At 42.3% G+C, this 13,576-nt stretch overlaps 1 protein-coding gene across 1 annotated transcript in view; it reads left to right on the top strand.

Moving 5' to 3' along the window:
* Positions 1-2,172, top strand: part of LOC142108712 (histone-lysine N-methyltransferase SETDB1-like) — a 57,881-nt gene extending 55,709 nt beyond the window's left edge. Inside the window, 2 exon segments of the mRNA XM_075192549.1 lie at positions 905-974; positions 976-2,172. Coding sequence (XP_075048650.1) covers positions 905-974; positions 976-1,023 — 118 coding nt within the window. The 3' untranslated portion in view covers positions 1,024-2,172.
* Positions 2,173-13,576: the final 11,404 nt, after the last annotated feature.

The following is a 13,576-nucleotide window of genomic DNA, read 5'->3' as shown; positions in this document are numbered from 1 at the left end:
CACGAGAATCAGACATGCCGTTTCCTAATTTTCAGTCCGTAACCCAGTAATTGGCCCATATCTTTAAGTGAGGTACATGATGTTATACATACAGTATAGGGCTTGATTCATTAAGGAAAGTAAAGCACAAAAAAATAAGTAACTTTGCACCTTGGCAAAACCATGTTGCTTTGGAGGGGAGGAAAATTTTTCAATGTGATGGCAGATTTATAGTTGGGGAAAGGCGTGTCCTAGAGCAGTGTTGGCTACCTGTGACACTCCAGGTGTTGTAAAACTACAAGTCCCAGCATGCTTTGCCAATATATAGCAGCTTATTGCTGGAAGGGTATGCTGGGACTTGTAGTTTCACAACACCTGCAGTGTCACAGGTTAGCCAACCACTGTCCTAGAAGAACTTTAATGTCAGTGTAAATATAAAGCTATCAAGTATTTGTGTGTTACATGACAAATCAGCCAGTATTTATCTTGTGTGCAAAATAATAAACGAAGTTGCACCCCTTGTATTGTAACATGGTTTATCCAGGAGTAAACTTACTATTTTTTTTTTTAAGCTTACTTTCCTTAATGAATCAGGCCCATAGTGTCAAACACGGTTAAATCTTTAAATGAGGTCTGTACATATTGGAACTGCTTGTATTTTAGATGTATACAGGCCTCATCAAGCTTACCTGGGCTCTGATCTATGATTTCTGTGCAGTAAGATTCTTTATCTGCCATCAGTTTGGCAGGTTTCATTCATTACACAGGTGTCCCCTGGTGGAAGTGGCCATAAGACTAGAGACTAGACATCTCTCTTCCAAACATTCTCTACCAGTTGTCTTGTAAACTCTTGTGTGTGTGGATGCACATATAGAAAATACTTTTTTAGCTGATATTTCCCTCTGTTCTCATTTTGGTCTCTTAGGAGGATACGAGCCGGAACCGAGCTGACCTGGGACTATAACTACGAAGTGGGAAGCGTGGAGAGCAAGGAAGCTGCTTTGCTGCTGCGGCTCCACAGAATGCAGGGGCCGCCTCCTGTAACTCCATCCCACCTATTACATATGCCCGTTCCTGATGCTGATGTCCAATGCTTTCCTTCATTCCACAGCAGTTTTCCTGAGTGTTCCGGCTGTTACACCGCAATCTGTTGAGAACAACGTCCTGCCACTGTGCCCTCAGCCCTCTCTAGATTTGGCTGTCTCGCTAAACTAGTTTGTCGAGGGAGGAGGAAAGTGAACATTAGTCCTTTTATTTGTAGAGTTAAATGTTGTGCATGATATTTTTTAATCCCCTCCCACCCATGTTCAAATAATAAAGTAGTGTAATCTTACTATGGCTGGATTTAACAGGCTAAAAGCACTGCTGTAAAGTGTTAAAGATTAGCAGAGAAAGCTGTTTTGCAGCATAAATTTGCTTTACGTTAGATGGCGAGTCTGAAACTGACAATCCTGGACTCTAAAGTGACACCAGATCGACTGTACCCATCACCTACATACAGTGAAGGCAGCCATTTGTAGGCCTGACATTTTGAGAATAAAGCCTGTCAATCAGTTCCTAGTGAGGCTATATTCTTGTGGATTAAACACATGAAATGGCAGCCACCACTGCATACGTGTTGGGTACACTTTAATGCACACCTGTCACCGTTACCTGGCATTGTTCATAATCTGTATGAAGAAAAATCACCTGTACAGGTTTTTTTTTTTTTAATAAGCCAAACTTTATTTTACGTTGTACAGGCAACAATATGGCTTCATGTGGGCCGTCCATTGTGTTTACGGACATGTAATCTGAGTGTGTGAAATGCAAATGGCCAGTTATCAAACTATACATAATACGGTGCTGGTTGGGAGTCCATCGATTGTTTAGCTCATAAATGTAGAGGTCGAAGGAACTGATCATATGGCCTGTTAATTAATCATTAAGGGATCGTTCACACATGCATTTGGAAAAACGTTAACGTGTACTGTAGACACAGTTTTATCGAGTATTTGTACAGTTGGTTGTGCTAGTTTTTTAGCAGTAATATCCATGATGTTGGTAGCTCACAACAGAGCACAGGAAATAGATTATGGTGTGTTCTAATGTCTTAAATGCAACATTTTAAAATGCAGTGGTGTGAACGAACCAATTGACTTATTTGTAATATATGTAATGCATGAGAAGAGCATTAAAAGGTTGTGACTTTTATTAAGGGAAACTCATTCAAATCTGTATGAAAACAACTAAGTGGTTAGGTGTGAACAAGCGCTAAATGTATTACACAGGCCTCTGAAAGCCTAAGTGCCAATATATGGCAGGTTAGGTTGGTGATTACTGTAGGTCTCTGTACTTTTAGGTCTGTTCAGAGCACCAAACCAGATTGTTTAGTATTGGCTACACAAATGTGTCGTCTAAGTGAGCATAGATCCAGGCTCTTGGGATTGATCTACCTCAAATTCAGTGATTAAGATCAGTTTGTAGACACATGTCTGCTATCTGATGGCCTTCCAAGGGTGCAATCTAACTTTAACCTGCAGTGAGGTGAATTCAGCTTGTGCAATTGCAAAATTGTTATCAATTGGTCACTTGGTAAACGTACAACAGTTTCCAGATTTACCATGGCTGTTGCCTTTTGCCTTCAAGGTTCATTTGAACTTTGTTAAAAGTGCTGTAATGCCATTGGGCTGATTAGTTAGAAGCAAAATCCAACTAGTTGGTTCAACATTTGCATTTTTTTTTCTCTTCAAACTTCCATGGCACCCATTACAATGGATAGAATTTGTTTTCAGTTTAGGTAGTGATAGGTTAGACAACACTCACCAGATGGTATATAAGGCAGCTCCTCTAGTAATATATAGGTCAGGGAATGTTTTCCGTAGTGCAGGAAATTACTTTCAGCCGGCAACACATCCAGGAGCAGATCTCGTATAGGAAATTCAAATTTGGCTCCAATTTCAGGTCTCTGAGCTCGCAGGAGATCCAAAATAGGTTGAACTTAATGGCCTGGTGTCTTATTTTTCAACCTCATCAACTATGTTACTATGTTACATATGCTTCAAGTCAGAGGTCAAGATGGAGACCATGTTAGAAATCACTGCTGTAAAGCATTCCCTGTGTTGAGATTTGTTTTACTACAGTTGTTTGGTTTTCAGCAACCAGAGCTGGTAGCTGAATGGAGCCACGGACACCTAGTGGCGCCCTATAATTAAAAATTAATGATAATACTCTTTGAAATAATGGAGCTCTGTAGCACCTATTGTAGGCCATACACAGGGCTGTCTATTTTGATTCTGGGATCTCTCCTTCTCCCGTGAGCTGAAGCCCGTTCCACATCCACGTGTGTGTGAGACATCTGCACTAGTCCTCCTTGAACCTCAAGTCCTGCCTAGCTCTAACGGCTGCACCCAGTCTCCACCACCACCAGTGAAACAAACACAGAACACCCTTTGTATTCAGCATCCAATGTCTCTTGATCCTGATATTACCTGGACTTAGTTTGTGGATTTCACTGACTGCCGACCAGGTGCGCGTGAGCTCCATCAATGAGAACCAAACCAGCCGCCTCTGTGACCAACCCCTATTCGTGGTTCCAACAGCCACACAGGATCATCAGACAGGCTTAGCACCACTGCGCCTTCCCCATCATATAACCGGGTCATTTGAATTGCCGGAACTCTACCTGGGCAGCAGCAAATTGCCCTGCACCCAAATGGCACTGCCTCACGGGCATCATTCCCGATTTCACTGGCCGGAGAAACTGCATCATAATTTGCGGCCTACAAGTCGGGGACGCAATTGATGATGCATCCTGGATGCTGTCACAGGACTATCTGTAGTGATGTTGGTGTCTTCCCATTCACGTTAATCCGCGGATAAGATTTTCATACACTTGTAACACCTTTGCCATGTTTACTGAGCTTTATTAATCCAGCAGTGTTTGCCATATCTTGGTGACTTGTACATTTTTGGCTTACTGCAGAAGAAACAAGTCTAGAAGTGCAGTACTTACTATTATAATAGCATCCGCAGTGGTAACTAAAAGGAACCTTCTGTAAGGTATGCAACAGTTATTGCAATACTTCAATTCACTATATCGTCTAGGCTGGCCACTTGAAACTATAACTTTAAAGAATTCTCAATGTATACAGAATAATCTTGACTATCTCTGCCCACTTAGAAATATTTACGTTAAATAAGCAGTATTCATTACACTACTATTCACTATTCAGAGGAACAGAGCCAGAGGGAATAGGGTACAGTACAACATATGACACCACTGGAATCTCCTCCATCTACACTCTTCCTCACCCTCACCTTGAGCATCGCCTGTTTTTTCAAGAGACACCAATGACTCATTAGCCGCTGCTCAAGCTATGATGGTGAAGCTGTGAAATTCTTTCACAGTTGAATTTCAGAAACTATCTGATGGTTTACAAGGCAAACACTGCATTGCCTAAACAAACTGCTGCTACATATGCCCGGTGACTCAGTGGTTAGCACTTTTGCCTTACAGCACTGGGGTCATGAGTTCAATTCCCAACCATGGCCTTATCTGTGAGGAGTTTGTATGTTCTCCCCATGTGTGCGTGGGTTTCCTCCCACACTCCAAAAACATACTGGTAGGTTAATTGGCTGCTAACAAATTGACCTGTGTGTGTGTGAGGGAATGTAGACTGTAAACCCCAATGGGGCAGGGACTGATGTGAGTGAGTTCTCTGTACAGCGCTGTGGAATTAGTGGCGCTATATAAATAAATGGACAGTGGGAATAGGTGTTTTGACAGTTCAATGGACATTGAGCCTGGTTTATGTCTTCCATCTGTTTCCACCCCTCACTCACATTCCAATAAAGATCCAAAAGGAAAAGGCAGAAGTAATGGCAATCCTTCCATTCTCACCTTACAGTCTCTGGTTCCCTGTAGCCTGGGAGATGCTCCAGAAGCCATCATGGCCCTCTGCCTCTTCGAACAGATCTCCTACACCAAAGCCCAATTCTTAATTCAAATCTTAAGCTGCTAGCTTTAATGACATGAAGATTGAGCAGCAACTGCAAAGGAATAAAGGCATCTCATAGCAAGTGATGAGCACACTCTGTTACAGGCAAGAAAGAAGAATTATTTCATAATCTATTACAGAATCTGGAATAAGTTTTATCACATGGTATGACTCTAAATTCAATCCAAAGGCAGCTACTATTCCAGATTCTTGACTTCCTTCAGGCTGGTCTCGGCAAAGTTCTTGCTTTATCGAAACTAAATTTATGTATTTGTTTTGAGGTAGCTTCAGAAATTTTGATTATTTGCATTTTCCAAGCAGTGAAAAGACTGTTCTATTAGAAAAGAAAGAGATACAAGAGCAGGTGCCAGCGCTGGTATGTTAAAAATGTACCTAATTTTATTAAATTATATAAAAATAATTAATACGTAAGATGGGCTGGATAATATAACACCAAAGAATTCTCATATGATCTATTCTAAAAGTATCTGCATATATTGAAATAGAGAGTATGAAGTCCAACAAAAGTTCCAAGTAGGTAATATCCAGAGGAGAGATGGTTATTAGCGCAATCCAAAGTATTAATAGGCAACACTTCTCATTTTAAGATTGCAAACCTCCTCAATTGGTAATGAAACAATTGCAAATGGTCGACTGTGGATAATAGCATCCAATTAATTGAGCTCTCGGGCTCCTAGCACACTTAATGCAAAAGAGAGTCTCAGAATCCACATCTGCAAAGCATAAATACCTTACTGGAATTGGACTGCACTCACAACTCTCATAAGATGAATTCTCCTGTATCGCTGTAAAAATAGTATGTTACATGGCCGTGGTGTCTGAATATTAGATAAGTTCAATCACTGCAGTGACCAATATTGAAAGCGTGTATACACGGAGGATCAAAACACTATGTTCTGTTAGGTCTTTTGTGGCTTATTGCTTCTCAATCTAGTTTCAAACACACAGAAGTCTGACCTTTTTGAACCACTGATCAAGTTACTTTTAGATGGATGACCCAAAAAGTAGTGTTCTGGCGCCAATTACTTCTGCTTGCAGAGTGGAAGAATTAAGAGCACTAAGGGGCAAGGAGCCTTTTCTGAATATATATATATATATATATATATATATATATATATATATATATATATATATATATATATATATTGCACCTGCATTACTCCACTCACCTCTATTTAACACCCATGAACTGTTGTCCTATTTATTATCTCTAACAAGTACAGCCTCCACCTGTCGCCAGAAAATAAAAGGCCACACATCTTACAATCCCCTTGCCTATCTTTCGCTCACTCTGCTTCTATTAGCTGGTGATATATCACCTAATCCAGGTCCCCCACACTCCTCACACACACATACATCAGAACACTACCGTTCTATAGCAAACCTCAAACACATCACCTGTCTACCCTCTCTTCCCAAGTCCTTTAAATGTGCCCTTTGGAATGCACGATCTGTTTGTAACAAACTTACCTCCGTTCATGATCTCTTCCTCTCAAAAAATCTCAACCTTCTGGCAATAACAGAAACATGGCTCATGCAATCAGACACTGCCTCACCTGCAGCACTTTCACATGGTGGCCTCCATCTCACCCACACCTCCAGACCTGAAGGCAGACAAGGAGGTGGGGTTGGACTACTTCTCTCCCCACAGTGCACATACACAGTTCTACCAAATGTCCCATCACTCACGTTCACATCTTTTGAAGTACATGCTATTCGCATTTTTAATCCATTCTCCCTACGTGTTGCGGTGATCTATCGTCCCCCTGGAGCACACCAACAATTTATTGAGGATTTCTCTGCATGGCTCCCTCACTTCTTATCTTCAGACATCCCCACCATCATCATGGGTGACTTCAACATCCCCATTGATAACCCACCTTCCAAAGCTGCTTCCAAACTACTCTCTCTAACATCCTCACTTGACCTCTCCCAGTGGATTGAATCATCTACTCATAAGGATGGCCACTGCCTTGATCTTGTTTTCTCTAGACTATGCTCAGTTTCTAACTTTATTAATACACCCTTCCCCCTCTCGGATCATCACCTTATCAGCTACACTCTCACCCCCACTGCTCTAACCTCTCTACTGTCTAACTCAACCAAGCCTCCTCATACTCGTAGAAATCTGAATTCTATTAATCTTCAACAATTTTCCACCTCTCTCCAACACCTTCTCTCCCCTATCTCTACATTTTCATCCCCTGAGATGGCAGTACCTCATTTTCACCTAACCTTAGCAACGGCCCTTGATCAAGTGGCTCCAGCGACACTTCATACTACACGTCGACTTCGATGTCAACCGTGGCACACCAAAGCAACACGAAATCTTCAAAAACTGTCCCGTAAAGCAGAACGTCACTGGCGTAAATCTCGAAGCTCTAATGACTTCTTCACATATACTTCTGTCTACCACTCCTATCGAAATGCTCTGGACACTGCAAAACAAACATACTTTCAATCTCTTATCTATGCTCAGGCTTCTAACACCAAACGCCTTTTCAATACATTTAATCATCTTCTCAATCCTCCCACCCCGAACCCTCCATCTACTATCAGTGCTCAGGATCTTGCTACCTACTTCAAGGACAAGATTGATAAGATCAGACTAGAAATGGTATCCTCTTCCTCAACAAGCCATCAGCTCATTTCCTTCCCACTACCCTCTGACACCCTCTCTTCATTTGACCCCACAAATGAAGAGGAAATTTCTACGCTCTTCTTATCTTCCTACTCTACCTCCTGTCCTCTTGATCCTATTCCCTCGCAAATTGGTAGATCCCTGTCTTCTGTGCTCATTTCACCTCTAACTCAAATCTGTAATCTCTCACTCTCTACTGGCATCTTTCCATCACTATACAAGCATGCAGTGATTACTCCTATTCTAAAAAAACAAAACTCCGACCCAAACTCTCTCTCAAATTACCGTCCCATCTCTCAGCTCCCTTGCCCCTCCAAGCTTCTAGAGAGACTTGCCTACACTCGCCTCACACGCTTTCTTTCCGCAAACAACCTGTTGGATCCTCTTCAGTCAGGCTTTCGTTCTCAACACTCCACAGAGACTGCGCTGACCAAGGTTGTTAATGATCTGATCACTGCTAAGACTGAACGCCATTACTCTCTCCTAATTCTCCTTGATCTCTCGGCTGCATTTGACACAGTTGACCACTCTCTTCTCATACAAACGCTGCAATCCCTAGGTCTTCAAGACACAGTTCTATCCTGGTTCTCATCTTACCTCTCTAATCGCTCTTTCACTGTTAATTTCTCTGGAGCCACATCTGCTCCGCTTCCCCTATCAGTTGGAGTACCACAAGGCTCGGTGCTAGGTCCTCTGCTGTTCTCTATCTATACCACTTCTCTTGGAAATCTAATAAGTTCCTTTGGCTTTCAGTATCATCTCTATGCGGATGATACCCAAATCTATCTATCCTCTCCTGATATCTGGACATCTGTGTTGTCCCGTGTAACTGACTGTCTTTCTGCCATTTCATCTTGGATGTCCTCTCGTCAACTCAAACTTAATCTTTCTAAAACAGAGTTAATAATATTCCCACCCGCCAACAAGAGCATACCTGACATTTCTATCTCTGTTGATAACATGACCATAAATCCCACCCCACAAGCTCGCTGCCTAGGTGTAATCCTTGATTCACGCCTATCCTTTGTTCCCCACATTGACTCTATATCTAAATCATGTTACATACATCTAAAGAACATTTCCAGAATCCGCACATATCTCACACAAGACACTGCTAAAACCTTAATTCATGCACTAATCATCTCCCGCATTGACTATTGCAATTCCCTCCTTACTGGTCTTCCCAAAAACAGACTCAAACCCCTAAAATCTATTTTGCATGCTTCGGCAAGACTGATTTTCCTTGCAAATAGCTATTCCTCTGTTGAATCACTCTGTATGTCTCTACACTGGCTGCCTGTCTTCTACCGAATCCAATATAAAATACTTTTACTAACCTACAAGGCCATCAACAAAGCTGCACCAACATACATCTCCTCTCTTGTCTCAAAATATCTCCCAACTCGGCAACTCCGTTCTGCAAATGATCTGCGTCTCTCATCCACCCTCATTACATCCTCCCATTCCCGGTTACAGGACTTTTTTCGGGCTGCACCCACTCTATGGAACTCTCTCCCTCGCACAATAAGACTCTCCTCTGTTCTACAAACTTTCAAGCGTTCTCTGAAAACCTACCTATTCAGACAAGCGTATAATATTCCTCAACCACCATCTTAACCTCACTACCTTTAGCCTGTTACACAATTTCACACAAGACAACTACCCCCGGACCAACATTATTGTGTGACAGGATCATTTAGCTTATGAGTCACCCTACCTTTGCAGTCGGGCTGGGCCAAGATGCAAAATGTATACTTAACCTCATGTGTCAATCTCCCATTGTCCCATAGATTGTAAGCTTACAAGCAGGGCCTTCTCACCTCTTTGTCTGTTTTACCCAGTTTGTTTATTAGATTATTACGTTTGTCCCCAATTGTAAAGCGCTACGGAATATGTTGGCGCTATATAAATAACTGATGATGATGATGATATATATATATATATAGATAGATAGATATATATGCAGATAAAGTGGTACTTGGTTCCAATCCAGCATCTCTGCCTAAAGTAGTATATACATTCCACATTAAATAGGAGCTCGTACTGTCATCCTTTGTCAACGACCAAATGATGAAACGGAAAGATTATTACTCAATCATCACAAACGGCTGCTCTTCGCTCCCCCTCCAAATGAAAAATGTTACCAGCAGTATTGCCACCGTCTCCCCTCCTCTATGCTCTGATGGAGCCTCTCGTAGCTACTCTTTGGAATAACCCCAAATATCACATGGATCAAAGTTGGGTCGCAGAATCATATGTTAGCTCTCTATGCAGACGAAGCGCTCTTTATGCCGACAAACCCCCACGTCTCTTTGCCTGTCGTCTTAGCCACGATTGTGGAATAAGACCAATTTTTAATTTTAAAATCATCCCAGACAAGACTAAAGCCCTTCCTCTTAATGTCCCCCAACATGATTTACAACTACTTCAACCTAACCACAAATTTAGTTGTCAACTGCACAAATTGAAACATTTAGGCATATACTCAACCAAGTGCTATGACCAGTTATTCTCTACCAACTTCAAGGGGGAATGGTGTTTCCGGGAGCTCCGACCTTCCGCCGCTGGTGCCTCTGGGGGAACAGGTAGTTTCCATTTGAACTGTAGCGCGCGTGCGGTCATTTATACAGGTACCGCAGCGCTACATCCTCTACCTACAGCCTCCTTCTACCTCTTTTTCCCCTCTTCGCCTCCCTTCTGACTCATTTTTATTGAGTGCCTCTCTCGCGGTGCACTGTAAAAGCGGAGCCTGAAGTAAGTTAGATCTCCCATCTGCATTACAACCTGCCTTTTCCTGCCTCCATTTTTCCCTCCCAATGTGTAACTCTACCCCCCACTTGCATGCCTCTGCCCCATGAGTGCCTCTGTCCCTCCTGACCCATGTGTGCCTATGTCTCCCCAGCCCCATGTGTGCCTATGTCCCCCCTACCCCATGTGTGCCTCTGCTCCCCTGCCCCTTGTGTGTGCCTCTGTCCATCCTGACCCATGTGTGCCTCTCTCTCCCCAGCCAATATGTGCCTCTGTCCCCCCTGCCCCATGTGTGCCTCTGTCCCCCCTGCCCCATGTGTGCCTGTGTCCTCCCTGCCCCATGCGTGCCTGTGTCCCCCCTGCACCATTTGTCGCTGTGTCTCCCCTGCCCATATGTGCCGCTGTCTCCCCAGCCCGTATGTGCCTCTGTCTTCCCTGCCCACGTGTGCCCAAACTGTTTGTGTGTACCTGTCTTACATTGTGGCTGCCTGTTCCTTTATCTCTTCCTCTTTGTGTGCATGTCTCCCTTGTCCCCCCCATCCCATTTGTTTCCCCTTTTTTCCTATGTGCCCCCACAACCCACAGTCCTATTGCACCACACCTTCTACCCCCTTGTCTTCCACATCTCCTCTTTTCTTACCTTTTCTTCTGCTCTCCTGAATGTGATAGGCAGCGTTGATAGCTGCCCATCTGAAGCGATGTAAAGGAACAAAGGCAAAACCGCATCCAGCGCCACATAACTGAACCTGAAAATTGTAACCTGAGGCTGGCGGGTAAGCAAAACTTTCCTTTAATAAATCGTATGGGTTTTTTCTTCAGAGGGTCACCGCTGGGTATAATACTGCTATTGTTGGAGGTTACCCCTACAGGAGGCTTTTGCACAGTGAAGCCTATTTAACACAAAATATCTGTCCTTTGTGTGTGTGTGTATATATATATATATATATATATATATATAATATATATATATATATTGGCACACCTGGGCTTGACGAGGTTTTAGCTGGTACACTGACAGAAAAAGGTTGCCGACCCCTGCAGTAGGCTTTTGTGATCACATCCACAATATGGGGAAGTTGAATAGAAATCTGCTGGATAAATTCCAGATCAAAAGTCTGAGTTGAGCAGTCTGTGTTGGCGGCTTTTCACACCATCGGCTACGGCCAAATTTTTAGCTTTGCATTGATCAACGTGTTCAAATCGCCAGCTGTTATCTGTTTCAGAATTAGCGCAGTATGTCGCATAAAGCTTTAGTGAACTTAAGACATACACCCCTCCAGATGCTATTAATGGGTAAGTACGGGAGTAACGGTGCACCTCTCATAATACAGACAGTCCGTATATGGAATTTGGTGCATTTGATTTTGCATTATTCTGACATAGATCCAGAAACTCCATTGTGGGATATAGGAAATTACTAAAAATGGGATGAAGTCTGGAGCTGCTATGGGATAACTTAAGTTGGGCCAGCTTTATATGCACAATCACGTAAAATGTTTTGAAAAAATTCAACCTGAGTATGGGGTCCCTAGAACAGCTTTTTATAAATATTTGCAGCTTCGTCATGGTTTAATGGTACAGTTTGGGGTGGAAGGCCAATTTTATTGGATGCCCCTATGAAAAACACTCTATACATTATGAGGACTAGTAAAAATATCTCTCATTTATACACTCTTAATAAAATAAATTTATGGGGATAATTTGCTGGCACTCCGATTAAAATGGGAAGGTGACCTTGGAGTAACAGTTTAACAGATGAGGAATGATCTGATGCATTAGCACATACCAAAAAAACAACATTTTGTGGTAGGTTTCATCATCTTCAGCTTTATATATCGCATAGGGTGTATCTCTCGCCAGTCAGATTAATACAATTTAGTACAAGGGAGGAAACAAATTGCCCAAAATGTGGAGAAAGGCCATGTACTTTTTGGCATTTATTATGGGCTTGCTCCAAGATTCAGAGATTTTGGTTAGCAGTATTAAACTGCATACAATACGATCAATGTATTTGCACTCCCCAAAAATAACTATATTTCGTTTAACACTGAAAAACCTCTTTGGCGTAACGTAGCCAATATGTGGTTAATCTCCTCACCTTGGCCAAAGTAAGCATAGACAACTGGGATGGCACCTGAGGGCCACCCAGAGATGGGTTGATTTAATCAACTAAACATTAGGTCATCAGTAGATTGTATTAGTAGAAATAATGAATCCAAATTCTTAAAAGTCTGGTCTAATTGGATTACATCACGATATGCATTCATTGGGGGTAATGATTAATTTGGGTGTTCAGTTTTTTAAATGCTTTTGATTTATTAATTGTATTCTATGTTTTATTACGATTTACTATCACTATATATATTGTATACTATATAAGTAGTATTTTCTTGTTAGATTAATGTATACAACTTGTATGTGATTTCTATGTATTGTTTCTGAATGTATTTTTAAGAGACTCATGTACAGTAAATAATGTGTAATATCAGACCTTATTGTCCATGATTGAAAACATTTCAAATAAACATGAACAAAAGATATATGCGCTAACACCATACTTGCCTACTGCCGGAAACTTGTTTCCGGGAGAGGGAGCGTGACTGGAGGGCGGGAGGGGGCGGGGCGAGGCCAATTGCGTAATTTTTGCCCCCACCGCGAATCCGTAATTTACGTCGCAGGAGGCGGGGCCAGAATGACGCAATTGGCCACGCCCCCAGCCCCCTCCCGCCCTCCAAAATGGCGTGATTTACCGAGAATCACGTCAAATGAGGTGATTCTGTGTGAATTCCGGGATGGAGGAAAAATATCAGCTCTTGCGGGAGCCCGGGAGACTGACCCGAATTTCGGGAGTCTCCCGGACTTTCTGGGAGAGTTGGCAAGTATGGCTAACACTGAGTAGGTGTGTTCTAAATAGGACAAAGCAAAGTGTAGAGGTAGAGAGTCCATAGAAAAATCTTCATTATGCCCTTATTCGGAGCTATGGCATACAGCACCAATCACACATTGTGCATGGTTAGTAGCAGTGATTATAATTTTGGTAATTATTATTATGGACACTTTTACAATGACGCCCGAACAGGCATGGTTTAAATGTGATCTTGTTAGGCTATAGTGGTGTCACAGTGTTATGAAATATATGAACCTGGGCACCAGGGAAAGAGAGGTGAGGAAACATGACGATGGATGAAGATAATTATACTGTTATGTT

The sequence above is a fragment of the Mixophyes fleayi genome, chromosome 12 (genome assembly GCF_038048845.1).
Source record: "Mixophyes fleayi isolate aMixFle1 chromosome 12, aMixFle1.hap1, whole genome shotgun sequence".
Taxonomy (NCBI): domain Eukaryota; kingdom Metazoa; phylum Chordata; class Amphibia; order Anura; family Limnodynastidae; genus Mixophyes; species Mixophyes fleayi.
The sequence above is the reverse complement of the archived record's forward strand: the minus strand, read 5'-3'. Positions and strand labels throughout refer to the sequence as shown.